Here is a 19797-nt window from a genome sequence, read left to right as displayed (position 1 = left end):
TTAGCAGTCAGCAATAAATCTGTTGAGCACAAGATGCCATGTCTGTCAAAACATGTCAGATTAGATTTATTCTGCAGTGTAGATGCAGCCCAAGAGTCATTGTGGTTTAGTGGTTTGTGTGTTGGACTAGGACTCTGGGAGACCAAAATTCACATCCCATTTAGTCATGGAACCTCACTGAGCGATCTTGGGCAAGTCACATTTTCTCACACTCAGAAGGTGGCAATGACAAACCTCCTCAGAATAAAACTTGCCAAGAAAACTCTGTGATAGAGCCAATTTAGGGTTGCCATAAGTCAGAAAGGACTTAAAGGCATGCAACCACGACAAGCATCCTGTACTATTTGATTCTTATGATTGATATTAGATAGTATATAATAATTGGCATGTCTTCTTAATTCCACCACTGGCTTTATCTAAAGGTTATTGAGCAGTGACCTTCCCCTTTTGACAATATCTGACAGTCAATGTGCAACATTATTAAGCACTGGCTGTATTTTGTAATGACCTGCAGCAGCATTGGAGCATATCTGGCCATATCGGAAGTCTGGCAAAACAAGCATGAGATGGTAACAGCCCTTGAATCCCAAGGCAAAGTTTTCATACAAAACATGTGATTTCAAAGGGCATTTGAAGTGTGAACAATTAAAGAAAAAGATAAGTCGGATCTATCGGGCCTGCTTCAAAGGATAGAGCTTTCCTTCCCTGCATCCATCAGCCATCTCTCCTTCCATCACTCTCAGCAGCTGGGACCTTGAGCAAAGGCTTCCAATCCCACCCCTTCCTTCTCTATTAAATCCCTTGTGCCTTGTGATACTTAGGCAATATTACCAAGTACAGTTGGCTATTATATTGCTACTTTTGTCATTATTATATTTTCTTCTTTTGATTATCGCTTACTAAATCCTTTCCTCCCATGGCTCCACGCATCTCTCCTAACTTGATCCCTATTCGACCTCTTCCTATCTCCCAGCTTCCATTCCTCTGTTCACTCTGGAACTGTCGCTCTGTTGCTCCGAAAGCGACTGCTGTCCATGATCTTTTCCTCTCTAGATCATTTAACCTTCTCGCTCTTACTGAAACCTGGCTCCCGGCCCATGATACTGCCACCTCCGCTGCCCTTTCTTTTGGCGGTCTCTCATTCACTCACACAAGCCGCCCTGAGGGTCGAGGAGGAGGGGTTGGTATACTATTGTCCAATTCCTGCCAGTTTCAAGTTCTCTCTTTCCCCCCCAGCTATTGTTTCTCTTCATTCGAGTCTCACTGTATTCGACTCTTTTTTCCTTTACAGCTCCGGGTTGCTGTCATCTATCGCCCTCCTGGTTCTGCTACCCAATTCCTATCTGACTTTGAATCTTGGCTGACATTTTTTCTATCTGATACAGTCCCTTCTCTAATCCTAGGTGACTTTAATATTCACTTTGACAATCCCAACAATCCTTCTTCATCTCGCCTTAGATCCCTGTTTGCTTCTTTTGGCCTTCAGCCTCATTCTAACTCCTCAACCCATTCCTCTGGTCACTGTCTCGACCTAATTCTTGCTGCTAAGTGTGTCATTTCCGACTACCTGGCATCTGATTTTCCATTGTCTGACCATCATTTAATTTCTTTTACTCTTACTTATATCCCACCTCCTCGTCGTACTGTCCAGCGCCATTTCCGCGACCTTCAGTCTGTTAACTCTGACCATCTCAGTCAGACTTTGAATTCATCTCTCTCTTCTCTTGATCTTGGGGACTCTGCTGATTCAGCAATGTCTTTATTTAATTCCACTCTTTCTTCAACTCTTGACAGCTTTGCTCCTGTATCTGTACGTGTGTCTTCCCCCATGACTAGGCCTCAGCCCTGGCTCACTCCCACTATCAGGTACCTCCGGTCCTGCTCTCGAGCGGCTGAACGTCTTTGGAAAAAGTCTAGGGAACCGGCCGATTTCATTCATTATAAATTCATCCTTTTATCTTTTTCACGCGCTCTGTCTATGGCAAAACAGAACTATTTTAAATCACTGATCTGCGCTAATGAGAGGCGCCCGCAGCGTTTGTTCTCCTGCTTCAATACACTACTCAAACCTTCCTCTCCCCCTGTCTTCTCATCTTTTTCCCCCACTGACTTCGCCAACTACTTCATCACAAAAGTCACTACTATTCGATCTGAAATAGTTCCTCCCGACTTGCCCCCCTACCACTAACCTCCTGGTACCTTCTACTAATAAACTCTCTGTGTTTCCCCCTGTTTCTCTGGATGAACTCTCTAAGCTGCTAAATTCTTCCAAACCTACTACCTGTTCTCTTGATCCTATTCCCTCCCGTCTCCTAATCTCTATATCCCCTTCTCTTCTGCCCTCGCTCCTCTATATCTTTAATCTCTCTCTCTCTTTGGGTTCCTTCCCTTCTGACTTCAAACATGCTCTCGTTTCCCCAATTCTGAAGAAACCCTCTCTCGACCCCTCTTCTTTGTCTAGCTATCGTCCAATTTCTCTTCTTCCTTTTCTTTCTAAGGTCCTAGAACGGGTCGTTTATTCTCGCTGTATTAAGTTTCTTGAAGCCAACTCCATCCTAGACCCCTTCCAATCTGGCTTCCGCCCACGGCACTCTACAGAGACAGCCCTCACCAAGATCTCAAATGATCTGTTGCGGGCCAAGGCAAACGGCCTCTACTCTATTCTCATTCTTCTCGATTTGTCTGCAGCCTTTGACACTGTTGATCACTGTCTCCTGGTCGATTTACTTTCTGACCTTGGGTTCGCCGACTCTGCTCTCGACTGGTTTAAATCTTACTTGTCAGATAGATCTTTTGCAGTGGTCACGGGTGGTCAGACTTCATCCTCTGTTCCGCTATCTGTTGGAGTTCCCCAGGGCTCTGTCTTGGGTCCCCTTCTGTTCTCTCTATACACACTGTCTCTAGGTAAACTCATCAGTTCTTTTGGTTTCTCCTATCATTTGTATGCCGACGACACTCAGCTGTATCTCTCCACCCCTGACCTTTCGACGGGGCTTGAAAAGCAAGTTTCTTCTTGTCTGACTGCCATCTCTCAGTGGATGCGGCTTCGGCGCTTGAAGCTCAACATGTCTAAGACTGAGCTTCTCGTCTTTCCACCTAAACCCACCCTTCATTATTCCTTTTCTGTTTCTGTCGACGACACTTCTATTCAACCGGTTCATCAAGCCCGCAGTCTTGGCTTCATTTTTGACTCTTCCCTGTCATTTATTCCCCAGATCCAGGCCACCGCAAAGACCTGTAGATTCTTTCTCCACAACATTGCCAAGATCCGTCCATTCCTCTCAATCTCTACTGCCAAGGCTCTAGTCCATGCCCTAGTGGTTTCGCGACTAGATTATTGTAACCTCCTTCTAACAGGGCTTCCTCTTTCACACCTCCATCCTTTAATATCTGTCCAGTATTCAGCTGCCCGTATTGTCACATCCGCTCGCCGCTTTGACCATGTTTCTCCTCTTTTATCCTCCCTTCATTGGCTCCCCTTCCCCTTTCGCATCCGGTACAAGCTTTTGTTACTGACTTTCAAAGCCCTCCATGGGTTGGCCCCTCCTTACTTATCTGACCTTCTTTCTCCTTACGTTCCTACTCGCACCCTCCGCTCTGGTAGTCAGGGTCTCCTGTCACAATGTAGGACTACCACTGCCCCCTCCCGAATTCGTCCCTTCTCGCTTGCTGCCCCTTACTCCTGGAACCTTCTTCCCCCACATGCACACCTCATCACTTCTCTGCCCAGTTTCAAAACTGAATTAAAGACTATATTGTTTAGAGAAGCATTCCCAGAGGTGAGCCCCTCTCTGACCCAGGAAGCCTTCTTCTAACCATCCATCAAGAAGCCAAGCCCTTCCTCCAGTCCATCTGCCTTGGTCCAGGCCTCGGAGGTGGAAAAGATCTGCTGGACCTGATCCTATTCCCCACCACCACTCCCTTCTCCTTTTGTGTCGTGTCTTTTAGATTGTAAGCCTGAGGGCAGGGAACCGTCTGACTAAAAAAAAATTGATGTACAGCGCTGTGTAAACTTACAGCGCTTTATAAATAAAGGTTAATAATAATAATAATAATAATAATAATAAGTAAAAGTATATTTGCAAGAGGGAAATTTTCTCTACTCCCTACTCTCTCTCCCCTTCTCCTGAAGTTTGAATTAAATTAGTGTGAGCTATTGTAGGATCATAATAATGCTTTCAGGACTTATCTAAAGTACTGTACTGAAGGGTACACCCAGAGCAATTTCAACACCATGGATGGATATGGGAATAAAAACCTAGAATAAAATGTAGCTTGAATAGAGTCACCATATCCTGTAATATGGAAACCATTGTGTGGAATCCAGTCCCCAAAATAAGTAGAGTACTTTGGACAGCTCCTTAAAGCTCAGAGCAGATTCACTATGCCACTGGTGCATTATACCAAACTATTTACATCTCTGACATATTGTTTTGTCTGGGTCTCATAGAAAGGTGCCCATGTTTGGGTTGGAAGCCATCTGGAGAAACAACAAAGTTGTCGGGCATATCCGCAGGGCAGACTTTGGGCATGCTATCAACAAAACAATCGCCTATGGCTACATCCAGGATCCTGATGGAGGGCCGGTGAGTATGGCAATGTCTCACATGAAGATGCAGGGATATCTGGGCAAGGAACCTTCTAAGATAGTCATCTCTCCACTTGTATAGAGGCTAGAAGTACCCCAAGGGCCATCCATTCCAACCCCCCCGCCATGCAGGAAACCACAATCAAAGCATCCGTGACCGATGGCCATCCAGCCTCTGTTTAAAGACCTCTAAGGAAGGAGACTCCTCTACACTCCGAGGGAGTGTGTAGCACTATAGGATCACCTTAGAGTCATCATATGTTGGAAATGACTTGAAGGCACACAACAACAACAAAGACAGCATTCCAAGAGGTTAAAATTAATAGAAAATCAGGTGTATAGAAAGGCTTCATAAAATCAATTAGGCCCCAGAATTGTCTGTTGTGTTCCTCAACCCTGGCTAGTAAGCAGTTGCAGCAGCAACTCAGAGCTTTTCAAGGGTAGGTCTTGAACATTGCACAAGGAGGTAATGAATAGCTCCTTCCGCAACATCCCAAATAAGAGGTGTACATGCATAACTCCAGGTTGCATATACATATGTCTCCAACAGGATTCCAGCTAACCAACAGCTAGCCAGTGGTCTTCATACCTACCATTCATAGCTGCTCCTGTGTCTTTTCCATTTTCTTCAGCCTTTCTTATGTTCAGAAGGAGAAGCGGAGCCCTCCAGCATTGGAATAACTCTAGCAACTGGGGGAAGAACTTTTGCTAGTTATTCCTGTGCATTGGATTGCTTCTGTTTCCCTCTCTTTGCTGGCAGTCTCCTAATGTGACAGGCAGCCTGGAGCAAAAAGAGAAATCTTGGCCTTGAAGTAGCAGTGGGGGAAGAGGAGGGACAGAGTACTAGGGACATGTTGGTGAAGCTGAAAACTCTTGACAGTTTGTTTGGGACCAGATGGATGTGTCCAAAGGGCTCGGGACTAGGAACACACTCCACAGTTATGAAACAAAATAATATCGGTCTGTCTATAGTTTGCTTTTAAACCTGGCCAAGTCCTTCTGTGAACTGAGGGGCTATCAGTCAAATATAAGTGGGTTTTCCCACCTTGGTTTATCATCCTTGAATTGAAAGACCAGTGAAATAATATTAGCAAAGCATCTAAAAACCCTTTTCGAGATATTGGCCAAGACGTTGCAATGGGAGATGGGTATCTGGCATGTAGCTACAATTTTGTCCCAGTGGGAGTTCCCCACTACCCACCTTTTCGATGTGGCAGCCTCCCCAAACATCTATTTTTGTGTTGGTGGAGTGAAGGGGGGAAAGCAAAGATGCATCCAGCTAATTGTCTCTGGATTCTGGTCTGAAGGATCTATCCAAGGTTCTGCCAAATAGTTGCAGCATCTTAGCAGCTCTTTAAGCTTCAGACCAAGACCTAGACCGGATTCGCTGCCCCACTGATGTAGAAGCCCCCCTGGCCACCTTTATGTAGGGGCCACCTTAACAACATTATTAATTTTCTTTTCCAAATTATCTCTCAAAAAATTATATCATTTTTGATATCCACATAAAATAACTTGGAGGTGACAGAAGCCCTGGTATTTGTCAGGAGGGCCCCCTGCCTCAAAAAACCACTAGCATCACTCTGGGCAATGTTGTGTTGTTATTCCTGTGTGCCTTCAAGTAGTTTCTGACTTATGCCGACCCTAAGGGTAACCTATCACAGGGTTTTCTTGGCAAGATTTGTTCAGAGACAGTTTGCAATTGCCTTCCCCCGAGGCTCAGAGACCGTGACTTGCCCAAAGTCACCCAGTGGGTTTCCATGGCTGAGCGGAGGATTCGAACCCTGGTCTCCAGAATCATAGTCCAGCATTCAAACCACAATGGCTCTCTGGGCAACCCACAATTGAAGCATGCATGACAAGGGCTCAGCCTCTCTCCAAGTGAACCTTGATCCCGTTGTGCTGCTACTATCATATTTTTCCTCCTCTCAGTAGGAAACTGGGCACTCAGTGTGCCCTGTAGAAATGCACACAGCTCATTGACCAGATGTTCAATGGGTGGGAAGGATAGCAGGCTTACTTTTCCCAGCCCAACAGCATGATAACTCAAGTCTGATTTGCATGTGAATTGCAGCCATGGGGAGAACAAATAGGGTGGAAGGGGGTATTTGATTATAAGAGCTTGGTAGGAAAGTCTTGAATATTTATGGACACTGTCAGCAAAGAGAACGCAGGGGAAGGAGATGGACCACTGAAAATGGCAATGATGTGCAGTGACAGCGATAGAACAAACACTAGCCATCTAATTCTTCAGTAAGTTTCTTCTCCAAAGAAGCAATGAGTGACTTTAGCAATTTTTCCCCCATTACAAGAAAGTCTTCAAACGCCACCCCGTTTTCGAAGGCTACGTGTAATTTGGAACATGTTCTGTGCAAAATTGACACCTGGTTGTTGTTATTATGTATGCCTTCAAGTAATTTCCAACCTATGGTGACCCTAAGGCAAACCTACCATGGGGTTTTCGGGGGCTGAGAATATGTGACTCAGCCAAGGACATCCAGTGGGTTTCCATGGTTGAGTAGGCAATCGGTCCCTAGTTTCCAGGGCCAACACTCAAACCTCAATGCCATGCCAGCTCTCAGAAATACTCTAAATAAATAAAAAATAGGAAACACAATATTTGGCAATCTAAAATGAATTATGTGACTTTGTTGAAGGCATTTTGTCCTTCCGCAAAACATATCCTCCTGGCAGCATGAGTGTGGCTGCTTTTCTAGTCGCGTTAGATTCTTCTTGGCATGTTGGCACCCGGAGGATCTGGACAGGGTGCCCCTAGTAATAATGCTGCCTGTTTCCTTGAGCCTTCTCCTTCTTAGTTGATTAAATCAACAGAATAAGGCGGAGGCCTTTGCTCAGAGAAGGAAGGGATGTCTCCTCTCCCTTTGGGAAATTTGCATTGCATTGCACTGGTTTATTTACATCAGGCATTGACAACTGTGTGGGAATGTGCCAGTTTTACCCAACAGACCGTCCTGTAGGCCACGCTCCCAACAAGAGAGACCAAATACCTCCATTTTCCTTTGCCGTCCCTCTCAAAATGGTGACCAGAAGTGATCTTGCATCATTTCTTGTCACCATTTTGAGATGGACTGCAGAGAGAGAGAAACTCCTGCAGCCTCTCATAGCTTGTCTGTTGTTCTTCATCCATAACATTTATCATTGTGACCGTACTCTGATGGTTGCCAACTTATGGTGTCCCAGTTTTCATCTGTGAAAAGTTGACATTCCCTTTGGAAGAAAGAGCTTGGTAACTTGCTGTTTAAAGTCAGAAATGCTGAGATTTTAAAGAGGGGAGATTCCATTTTCATCTTGCATTTTGTTCCTTCTCTGCATTTGGTTTCTTCTCGTGTCACAGGTAAAGGTAAAGATAAAGGTAGTCCCTTGAGATGAATGGCTAGTTTTAACCAACTGTCAGAGGGCAGCACCATAAATATAAAAGTCTTATTGGATTTACTTTGGCATTTGAAACCATTTGAGACATTTTAGCAAGAAACTACATGATGGTAAAGGAAAAGAAGGCAGGTTTCTTCCACATGGTGATTCTCAGGCAAAAATAATGATAATGGAAATGTTGTTGTCATTGTTTTGTGTTGACTCTTCTCCAGGCCACCCTTGATTTTGTGAAAAGCGGCAAATACATGTTGGAAAGGATGGGAGTTGCCTACCAAGCGAAAGCTCACACAAAATCCCCCTTCGATCCAGAGAACAAGAGGGTTAAAGGGATCTATTAAGACTGGTGGATCTCAAGGAGACAGGAAGGATCAACTGAAAGGTGGAGACGGGAAGAAGGAAAGCGTGAAGCAATACTGCACAATGCCAAAGATCCTGGCCAAGATCATACATCAGTGTTGAGTACTATCAGTCTCCACACACAGAGTTACACAGCTCTTGTGTTGAATGACAGTGTTGCACAATAGAACCAAGGCACCATATATGGAACCGAATGCAACCAGTTGCACATGGACATCCATGCACAAAGAACCCGATGTACAACTCCACTTTCCCAACCTTGAACTGAATGCAGACATTGCTCATCAAACAAAAGTTTCCAAGCACTTCCGCAAGAGAATATATCCATGCATAAGACACTGACAGGATCCTGATGTTTGCTTCCAAGAATATAAGAGCCTTGAGGCCAAATCAGAACATGGGACTCTTGCCTCAGTCCTATTTCCAGCAGTGATAAGTTTGGGAAACCTTGGATGGAAGTGGAGATAATGGCTCTCCATTTGCTGTTTAACTCACTCGTCCAACGCTGCTCCTGCGCATGGAGGTTTTGTTGAGTCTCCTTGCCTTGTTGGCCATGGTGCTGAGAGCCTGGCATAAATTGTACCTTGGTCAGATTTCTTTTTCTGCTTCCCTGTCCCCACCACCAGCACATCTTGAAGCAATGATTGCAAGAAAAAAGAAAAATTTGAGCACATTAATGGTATAATTTAACTCGATTTAGTCAATGATAATAAAGGCAAGACTTCCAATGAAGACAATGTAACATTTCTGTATGCTGGATCACAACATCCTCGCACCCAGAGAAGGGGCTGAGAGACACAGCCCAGCTGAAAATATCCCCCCCCCCTCGTTTCCATCTATTTGCTGGTCAATGTGGGCCATTTACCTATAGTTTGCCTAACACCAGGAGTAATTCAGGTGCTTTTCAGTAACTAAGGTGCTCTCCAGTCTATTGGTTTTTTAAAACTTCTCTTCCCCAAATCTAGTCTTATGACAGTAAGAAGCTGCCTTCTGTACCAAGTCTGGTAATAGGTCCATCTTGGCCAGCACAGATTCCTTTAACTACTGTCAGCAATGAAACAGAGAAGCCATTTTCAATAATTATTCCCTACCTGCCTCTTTAGTAAGTAGGTGTGTTGCCAGGGATAGAATCTAGGACATACATTGAGTTACAATGCCCTCCCTCACCACCCTCCTAAAGGACTTGTAGTATACCTTTGCCTTCGGCCTACAAGACAGAAGGGCCATGAAGATGACACAAGAAATGATAGATTCCAACACACCAGCCTTGGAACTTTCTTCTTGTTCATGTGGCTCCACAACCTCATTCTCATTATGAATGTGTAGAGTTTTGCCCAGTGGCAAAGACCATGCCCCTTGGCATTTGTTTTCTTAGATACTTCTGAGACAATAGAACGAATAATTACCACCAGCCATCTAAGGTTATTATTGTTTTGTCTTGCTCTCCTAGCTTGAGACAACTATAGCTTTTTGGCATGCTCTCTGTTAGAGATGGTAGCAATAGAACTCCACTTCTACTCAAACTGCATGCACTTGTATGGTTGGATTAGATAAAGAGTTAGACCTCTTCAGGTTTCCTAGACTGTCCTTTTTCTGTTGATCTTCCTTCTGACCTAGACTGATATTCTTAGGGTTTCTGACATCAATTTTTCCTGCTTCTCATCATGTTTCTCTGGATCTTCCAAAGAGGAGAAGACACCTCAGCTTTGATCCAAGAGCAATGGAGAAGCCCGGGTTCCTGTTACTTCAGTCTAGCTAGATCTAGGCTGTCTCATGGTTCTCTGACTTTTCACCCCACTAGATCCAGACCTAGCCTAGCTGGTTAGATTTCACTAGATCTAGCCGTTCTGGTTAGACCTAGATTTCTTTTGCCTTTCTATCTCACTATATTTCTCTTAATAAAGACCTACTTTCCTACTTTCAACAAGAAAAGGGGGCTCTTTGTGATTATATTCCAGGGGAAACAAGCTCATTAACTCATCTGATGCACAAAAAAGGTTCAGTCAGTGGTGCAACGGAGCCAGGGCTTTGCAAGGTCAAACCTCCAAGGCTGTTTTAATCAACAGGGATTGTAATATCATCTCCCATCACCATCCCTTGGGCTTCCCTGTCCACCGCTCTGAGCTTAGCTGCAATCTTCGCAGAAGCTGGAGGAGAAATGGAATTCCCCAGAAACAATGTGCTTTTAAGAGTTGAAAGCATTTTCACTCTTTTGCTGGGCAACATGCATTAGCTTGACAAACTTAGGGCCCAAACAGACAGGCCAAAATAAAGCTACTTCGGGTCACTTTGGAGGTATGCTGTTTAAATGCTGCATGCGTCCTAAGAGGCCGGAAGCCATGCCAAAGCCATGCTCTAGTCCTAAGGACCAGAGCACAGCTTTGGCACAGCTTCTGGCCTCTTAAGATGCATGTGTCATTTAAACAGCATACCTCCAAAGTGACCTGAAGCAGCTTTATTTTGGCCTGTTTGTTTGGGCCATTATATGTGCATAAATTCCCCTACAGAAGTGTCTGGACCTTTTTGTCTTCTGTGGAACAGATACATTCAGTTCAAGGCTGCCGAAATAGTTGCACAGCTGTTGGATGTACATGTAAATTGGACATTATGCACATTGGATATAAATTTTGCACACGAGTGCAGATGCACAATTAATTTCCAATTTGTTTCCACATTTGGTGCCTTGGTTCAGTTGAACAAAGTTGCCAATCTGCACATGATGTAACAAAATTCATGCATAGCTCTGCATGCTAAGAGTTGCACTACTCACACCAAGTCTACGATCTTGCCCTGTGTGTTGTTGGAGGCAGTAGTGAGAATCAATGTTCTTCCTTCCACAAGACGACTCTTAGCTGCACCTATCATTTGAAAAATATGCAAGTGTGGTCATGCATTTAATGTCATGATTGGCCTTAAGATAACCAGAAATGGTGATCTGGAAATCCAGAGAATTTCAGGGACTCCTTTGCCTTGGCTCTGCTATTTTGTTTGCTAAAAGAGACAGACTATTGCTAAAGTCCAAGTGGCCAGCCCTAGATACATTTTTTCTGATGGATAGAATTTCCTTCTCACTATTCCCACCATATCTGGGGCTTCCCATAGAGGCTACAAAGAAATCGAAGTCAGGCCAGACTAGGATTAAAGTGGTTGGTCCATCAGGTTCAGCCCAGGTCTTATTTTTTGGCTGCTTTGTCAAGTTTAACAACAGTTGGAGACGTGGGAAAGTGGGGTCTGCTGCTATGTTCACAGGATGAGGTTGGCTCTGGAAGCACCTCTGTAATCGTTGGCAAGGGCTGCTTCTCCCATTCACCCTGTCAAGGAAAGAAGACAGATATTGTGAGCAAAGTGGAATTGATGAACGACGAGTCAACATGCAGATAAATCCAATGGGTCTACTCTAGTTGTCTCTAAGGATTTAAGACTGTGGTTGGTACCAGATCCCTTCTGATCTTAGAAGCTAACCAAGGTCACATCTTGGTACATGGGATGGAGGACTACCAAGGCGTATCAGGTACTGAAGGCTATATTTCAGGGGGTGGAACTGGCAAAACCACCTCTGAGTATGCATTGCCTAAGAAAACCTAAGGAAATTCATGAGATTGCCATATATCAATAGGGAGGTTTGCTGAACACCAGGATATTTGAACCCTGGTCTTCCAGTCCAACACTCTAACCACTACACCACACTGGCTCCCCATATCCTATGTACCCTTTCCCTTCTTTCCTGCCTTCCCCTTTCCTCTTTCTTTGTATGTATGTTTCAATAAAACTCTAACCCTTGAATTAAGCAGAGTTGTTCTCCTAGGTATGATTAAGAGCTAGGATGCAGCAACCTACTCTGTTATATTAAAAACAATTGTTGACTACCAATTTGTAATGCTTTTTCTTCCATATTAGCTGGATTCCTTTTGGTGTCATATGCAAGTGTATGTTCTCATATGGACACTGTTGGACATTTATTTTATCTGTTGTGGAGTGTCCATATTTAGCTGAAGGGGTGCAGAAGTGGAGTTGTTCATAGGAGGCACAGATGGGATGCACATGCACATGCATGTCTCCTTGGTTGTGCATTCATTTGTGCATTGTTGCCATTTAACACAAGGGTTGCATGGAACAATCAATGCATAATCTTTGGGTGGAGGTTTAAACTATGTAGACTCTATATATTCACATTTTTATTTTTATTTTATTTTTAATGTATAAAAACAAGTGCAAAGTCTTCCTACATGACTGTATAATCTATCTGGGAAACATAAGAGTTTTTAATGACTAATGCTGTCCATCACACGTCCCTTTTAGCCAAGATTACTCACTGTTGCTTTCTGCAAAACCTATATTTGGACTGGCATAGTCTAAAACAAGACCAGGGCACAATGCAACAGTTTGGATGCGCTACAGAACAGCGAATTGCAATGTCGCCCAACAAAAGGTTCACGATTTGTCTACTTTTGATATGAATATATGGGAAGGGTGTATTCCCTGTTACAGATAAGTGTCCAATTATGGCAACAATGAGAGGCGTGAAGTACATAATGAGGATTCGGGCTGCGCAGCGTACCAAGATGTTTGTGGTTTTGAATGGGGAATTAAGCTAATAATGCGCATGCAAGGCACAATGGCAATTTGCATTGCAAAAAGACATATTACAGAAGATGGGATAGTTTCACTGTTCCATTTGTTGTCATTATTTTTTAAAAAAAAGCTTATTTGCTTTGTGTTCATTTGTTCTGTTTATTGCAATCGCATCTGCTTTGGTATTTGTATGCTACGCATTTATTTGTCCTTCCTGTTCATTTTTATTACTCATTGTTTTCAGTTGGGGGCAGCTGCTTTTCTGCTGCCCATAACTTCTGCATGTTCTATCCAACCCTAGTGACACTGGCACATGATCTTCCACCATCATATGAATCAGCTAAAGGATCAAATATCAGACATAGTGGTGTTACTAGGGGGGTGCAGGGGGTACGAAGCACAACCGGTGACACCATCGGAGGGGATGGCACTGGCCAGAAGTCAGGCATCTCCAAAGAAAGAAAGTGGGGAAATGGACCAGAACATACCGGGAAACGGACTGCTGAAGATTTATTGCAATGCATGGAAATGGGCGCAAAGTCGTACAAGGATTTCAAGACATCTCTGCTGAAAGAATTCCAAGGAACCGAGGCAAACTGCTGCGTGACAGAGGTTTCTGGGCATGTGCAGACATCGTCATCATTAAACCTGCCAGAAAGAGAAGCATCTTGCATGAGCAAATATGTGGGCTTGGAGGGAAAGTGTCTAAAAGATGTATAGAAAGGTAACTGAAAACTGAAAACTCAATAATGCCCTGTGAGATTCAGCAAACAGCTTCCGAAGGGGAATGGAAAGAAGTATCAGACCTTACCTATTGACTAGGAAAAGAGTCAATAGTGGAAATTATACACAGAACGCACAAGCATGGAAAGGTAAGCAACACCAATTACAATGGGAAAGTCGATAATATAAAAATACTGTGGCCCCAAAAAATCACAATCACGGCCATTTCTAAAATATACCATAAAAACAAAGCACAAGACGAAAAGAAAACACCACCAGGAGTCCTGTTTGCAGCATCACAAAATGTGGTTACAAATTGGTCTGTGAGGTTTCAAGTTCAAATGCAGTTTGGTATATAATCAATAAGGCGATAGATGCACTGCTTTTGTGATTCAATTTCTTTCCCCATTCTTTCCTCTCTTTTCTTTTTGCTAAGCGCTGTTTACATTCAAGCAGGTTTTAGATTTGTGCGTGCAAGAGAGAGACAACTCTGTTGTGCCATTTACTGCTGTTTGTAACTAGATTTTTTTTTCTATTTAGACATTTATTTCTAGCAGCGGTTTGAGTGTTAGCCTACAGTTCTGGAGACTAGGCTTCAATTCCCAGCTTGGCCATAAAACCCACTGGGTGACCTTCGGCAAGTCCCATGCTCTCAACCTCAGGCAATGGCAAACCTGTGAACAAGTCTTTCCAAGAAAACCCCATAATAGAGTTGTCTTAGGGTCGCCGTTAAGTCAGAAATGACTTGAAAACACGTACCAACAATTGTGGACCAGGCAAAAAATAAAGGTTATATCCCTGCACAAGGAATATAATCATGTCAGTTGCTGGCCATTGAAAATGCAGTTACTGGTCAGCTTTTATAACTGACTAATAGGTGGAGTTCTCTGGGAAACGTTGGTCTTCTAACATAAGAAACACCTGAACACATCAGACCCTACAATGGTTGTATTGCATATTCCATTACCATCGTAGCATTACAAGGTGTATTTAGTTGCATGATAGTTTACATTACCTGTTCACAAGCTTGAAATAGCGGCGCAGGTAGCCCAAATCTATTGCACTCTTGCACAGCTCCAACTCTGTCTGGGGATAGTAATGGATATAGTTCACACACATCTCTTCTGTGATTCCAAAACCTCCCTACAGGTTAAGAGGATAAGAATCAAGCATGAGGACAGGAGTCACAAAGTCACCAATATGTGTGTAGTGTACCTCTCCCGATGGACTCACCACAGTTGCTTTAGTCCGATCTTCGGTGTTGTACATGCAGGTGGTTCTCAGTACATCGCCCTGTTTATAGAAAAGCATTATCTTGACACCTTGAGGGATAAACTACTACAACAGAGTTGTGTAGTGGTTAGAGTACTGGAGTCCTAAGTTCCCTCAACCATTCCTAACTAGGTTTAGTTTCCAGCCCCTTTATCATCTTGGTTGCCATCCTCTGAACCTGTTGTAGGTTGACAATATCCTTATTGTGCCCAGAACTGGACACAAACCCTATGCTTCCCTTGACATTAATTCCTTGTTGTGCAACTGTCCCCTTTCCAGATCTTTCCAATGACCTCCAAGATAGTTTGGACTATGTGTGGGCCTAAACTTAATCTTCAGTCTTGAATGGAAGCCGCCTATTGTCAGTGGATCCCTCTCAAACCATGTAGCTTTATGATTCATGAACACCATTTACTCAAGAAGAAGAAAACCCAAGTGCTTCTGTTTGTTACAGTGAGACAGGAGAAAAAGCAAGTGCTTCTATTTGTTACGGTGCGATGGCAGTCCAGGAAAACAGCATAAAGGCACAAACAATATCAATACCTTTCTAAGAGTCCACTTACCGGGAACACAGACACCACTTTCTTTAACATGCGGATCTCCTAAGGGAAAACAGGAGCCAGACAGAGAAAGAGTCATGAAAGGTAAGGTAGAGTACAATAAAGTGTAGGGCTAAAAGAGGAGAAAGTGCAAAGGCAAAGTAAGGAAAGGTCATCTTAAGAGGGATAGGAGAGATTACTTGGTGTTATCCCCTGAACACTGGGGCTGGGAAGCAAAAACTGAGGAGCATCCACAGAACTCTACAAGAGAAATAAGAGCTGGTCTGTTTATTAGCTAAAAGGCCTGGTGCATTTAGGAGCTTGTCTACATGGGTGATTTACCCTGAATTTACTCCAAGCTCACAGTGTCCTGTTTACATAATGCAGGGCCAAACCCCCAAATCGGGTCCAGACTGTCTTCACAATGTCTGCACCAAATTCAGGGCTTCCTCCCTCAACCCATTCCAGGACTCCCACATACACACCATGAATACCCAAATCCGTGGTGCTCAAGTCCCATTAAATACAATGGCACAGTAAAATGGCACCTCTCTTATATAAAATGGCAAAATCAAGGTTTGCTTCTGGGAATTTGTATACTGTTAAAATATGCTCAAGCCATGGACGGTTGAATCTGTGGATACGGCATCTATGGATACGGAGAGCTGCCTGCAACTCATCTTTTGCTGCGGGTTTTGGCTGTCTTTGCAGCAACACCAGCCAACTTCACATATGGTCCTTGCAAGACCCTTGGCACCACCACTGTTGGCACAAGTCACTCTGAGGTCAGGACAAGGTGGTCCTGCTTTGATAGTGTGGCTTAGCATTTCATTTTGACCTCAGTCGTGGCACCAAGTGAAGAACAGGAGGCATGTGGGGAGATAGCCATTCATTGTTTGCTGTGAGGGGGCCAGGGCAGAATGGAGGGAAGAATACTCTGGGCGAAGGCCCTAAGAGCATTCATAGACCAAGGTTGTGGATAATGTAAACCCACAGTTGGCATATGAATGCTCTTAGAGCCTTCTTCACTGAGCTCTTTAAAATCATAAAAGCACAACACATACATGCAAAACATTGCCGGCTAGAAGTCAGCATGAGATGTATATGGACTTACATGTGCAGAAACAGAATTAAGTAGTTTCGTCACTGATTTATGTTCACCTAAGGGCTGCTGTGATGTTATGGCGTATGGTCATCTGTTGCCAGTGGAGTGACTGATGCACCATGCTCTCCATGTGTAATGGGTACCAATGCCCACTACAGTGGGGCACCCTTTTGGGAAGATGCTTCAACACCTTGGATAATTCCTTTAAAATCTGAACCAAAACCTGGAGTGGATTCGCTGCCATATGGACACGAGAGCCACCAGCCACCAGGGTTAGTAAGTTCTCCAGCATTTTCTTCAGTAGGTCAAAGGAGTTCTGTATTGGCTTTTTGGTGTTGTAATTACTTAAATGTAACTAATTCATCTAACTGGTTTAACAAAGTATTTGACTGATTGAGGTAAGGAGAAAAGCTATACCTGGAAATGAGGGCTGTAGTGTCTGTCTATGTTTACAATCTCCTGCTCCTTCCCTTCTCGTGATAAGATGGTCACCACGCTTCTTCCGGTCAGGTGAGTGTGAAGCTGAGATGCGAAAATGTGGATCCCGGTGGGGGGCAATGCCTGGTGAGGGGGAAAGGAAAGTGGGGTGAACATACATATTTTGAATGGAAGGAAGAATAGGGGGGAGAGTCAATGGCTGCAACCTTGTTGCTTACATCAGCTTGCATAACTCAGCATACCATTACAGGAAAAATAAGGGATGGATACTAGTTGTTGCTGTTGGCAGATTGGTACTTACCACCTGGGTGCATTTATCAGTGCAGTATCCTGTCAGGTAAAAATGGCTTTCACGTGGTGGAATTGCCATCACCGGTGTGTATACCAAGCCAAGCTCCATGATACCAGCATCAAAAGGCCGAAGAGTGGCAGTGTAAAAGAGGCGGATCCCTGAGGAATCATAGTGGCCTGGGAAAACAAAACAGCACACCTTGAGATGTTATGTGCGTATATATTTGTGTCACTGGAAGTCACTGGAAGTCATCAGAAAGCTTTTGCTATTCTCAAGACATCACCTTGAGTCTCTGTACTGGGAGGAAGGTGGAATAATAATAATAATAATAATAATAATAATAATAATAATAATAATAGGTTTAGGTATCCAAGGGGGTCCTGGAACCAAACCCTTTCAGATAACAAGGGCCCACTGTATATAATGGATGCCTGAGCCCACTGTATATAACAGATTTCTGTATCCATGGATGGTCCTAAAACCAAACCCAGGGGAATCCCAAGGGCCCCACTGAATTTCTTTCCTGTGGGTGCATTTTAGAGTATAGGTCTTTGTATGGCAGGGTGGGTGAGTTATTTTCTCTTTTTAAAGAGATAGCCCTAGGTGATAAAGGCACATTACAAAGCAACTTGGGAATTTCAGGACTTGGGGACTATGCGCTGATGTACTCATGGCACACACCGGGTGATGTAACATCTTTCTCTGCCTTAAGGCTGTAATTAGTGGCAGATCCAACTTCCAAGTGGAAGAGGCTGCCCTAGCCTGGCGCACTCTTAGTCACCCTGAAATGTCATAGCTCCAGTGCACCTTAATGGCCCCTTGGGTTATCAAGATTCTGCTGATGCAGGAGAGAAGGGGAGAATATTTGGAGATGGCTAAAGACAGTCAGAAGTGCATCCTCACCACCGCACACACACACTCACAAAATGTCCCACAACCCTTCTAGATGCTGGGTAGTTGTCCGGCTGCAGACACACTGCTGAAACAGTATGGGTACAAATGAAATGGAGAATGCCAACTTTAACTAACCATCAACATCAGCAACAGAACAATACACAGATTAACATGGAATTTCCTCCAGACCCAGGTCACACAGTGTGTGTGTGGTGTGTGTGTGTATCTTCTGTGTCACCATTCTCTGAAGATGCCAGCCAGAGATGCTGGCGAAACGTCAGGGATAAACTGTTCTAGAACATGGCCACATAGCCCGAAAACCCCACAAAAAACTATGGATGCCGGCCATGAAAGCCTTCGATTTCACATTCTTTCTATCCTTAAGGCAGGTTCCCGTGTTTCTATGGGTTGCCTCACTAGTAGGCCTTTAAAAGATTGCTCTCCCCACCCCACAAACCTGCCTGGTTTGCCTCAGAAGAGAGGGGCGCCTTCAGCCTATGTGCCATCCATGTGCCTTTGTGTGTATTTTGGGCACCGGCCAGATTTTCTCATTACTTTTTAAGCTTCTGTCTCCAGCTTGGGCACAAAATGAAATGGATAAGAATAACAAGGGAGATATTATTGGTGAAAAGAAAAGAACCAACAAAAATGATTATTTATAGCCAAGTGTGATATGACTGAAGAGCAGCCCAGATGCTTCAGTTTTCTAAAATTATTCCAGAGAGTCCAAGGAGCGAGCAGTTTTGAGCTTATGGAAATGCAGGCACTTTGTGCTGCGTTTTCTTCCTCGTGTTCAAAAACCTGCCTGCTGGCTGCTAATAGGCAGAGAAAGCAGGGGAAGAGTGTGCTCCCAGTTGCTCATTAATCTGAATGGCATCTCATGGCTTCCAGCCCAGGCAGAAGTTACATCTGGACAGGCCACATCACGACCAAGGATCCAAGAGTAAGCAGTCACAAGATGGGACTGGAACTGGTTCAAGGGTCTTTGAGATGTACAAGTAGGTAGTCAGTCTTTGTTCCAAAAGTTATTTGCATCAGTTTGCAAAGGAAGTTGCCAATTGCTTCGGGAGATGGAAACTGAGAAAGTAACAGGTTATAAGTAGTGGCAGCTGGGTGATCTGATATCAGGAGTATGGTGAGCAACCATGGGTTTTAGGATGCATCTACAGTGTAGAAATAATGCAGTTTGACATCACTTTAAATGTAGCGTCGTCCTATAGAATCGTGGGAGTTCTAGTTTTGCAAGGTCTTTAGTCTTCTCTGCCAAAGAGTGCTGGTGCCTCACCAAACTACAAATCCCTGGATTCCATAGGATATAGCCATGGAAGTTAAAGTGGTGCCAAACTGTATTGTTTCTACAATGTGGATGCACCCTTTCCTGAACCTATTTGCAAGTTAGTATCCAGAACCTTGGATAGCTCTTTTATCATTCGTTTAGAAGAACTATCCAACAAAACATTCTTTGGGGACTGGAAATAAAGAAGATGGAAAGGGAGCCATTCAAGGTCTGTTGTACCTTTGAGCTCCAGTGGGTTGTGGTAGTGAACTTCTAGGCGCAGATATCTGGAGGTTCCAGGGCCTCCGAAAGCGAGTCCTGCATCTTCTGGGTAGTAAAAAGCCTATG

At 44.0% G+C, this 19797-nt stretch overlaps 2 protein-coding genes across 4 annotated transcripts in view; one reads left to right on the top strand and one right to left on the bottom strand.

Moving 5' to 3' along the window:
- SARDH (sarcosine dehydrogenase) overlaps positions 1 to 9070 on the top strand; it is a 39006-nt gene extending 29936 nt beyond the window's left edge. For all 3 annotated transcript variants that reach the window (XM_042480067.1, XM_042480066.1, XM_042480065.1), the window contains exons 21-22: positions 4451 to 4586; positions 8194 to 9070. In XM_042480067.1, coding sequence (XP_042336001.1) covers positions 4451 to 4586; positions 8194 to 8319 — 262 coding nt within the window. In that variant the 3' untranslated portion in view covers positions 8320 to 9070. The remainder of the gene's footprint in view (positions 1 to 4450; positions 4587 to 8193) is intronic.
- A 2441-nt stretch (positions 9071 to 11511) lies between these two features.
- The window catches only part of DBH (dopamine beta-hydroxylase), a 15283-nt gene continuing 6997 nt past the window's right edge, over positions 11512 to 19797 (bottom strand). Inside the window, exons 5-12 of the mRNA XM_042478721.1 lie at positions 19690 to 19792; positions 17289 to 17455; positions 16967 to 17110; positions 15469 to 15507; positions 14867 to 14926; positions 14649 to 14776; positions 13399 to 13558; positions 11512 to 11649 (exon numbers count right to left, since the gene is read on the bottom strand). Of these exons, the coding sequence (XP_042334655.1) occupies positions 11512 to 11649; positions 13399 to 13558; positions 14649 to 14776; positions 14867 to 14926; positions 15469 to 15507; positions 16967 to 17110; positions 17289 to 17455; positions 19690 to 19792 (939 nt within the window). The remainder of the gene's footprint in view (positions 11650 to 13398; positions 13559 to 14648; positions 14777 to 14866; positions 14927 to 15468; positions 15508 to 16966; positions 17111 to 17288; positions 17456 to 19689; positions 19793 to 19797) is intronic.

Source organism: Sceloporus undulatus, chromosome 7 (assembly GCF_019175285.1).
Source record: "Sceloporus undulatus isolate JIND9_A2432 ecotype Alabama chromosome 7, SceUnd_v1.1, whole genome shotgun sequence".
Classification (NCBI taxonomy): Eukaryota; Metazoa; Chordata; class Lepidosauria; order Squamata; family Phrynosomatidae; genus Sceloporus; species Sceloporus undulatus.
The sequence above is the reverse complement of the archived record's forward strand: the minus strand, read 5'-3'. Positions and strand labels throughout refer to the sequence as shown.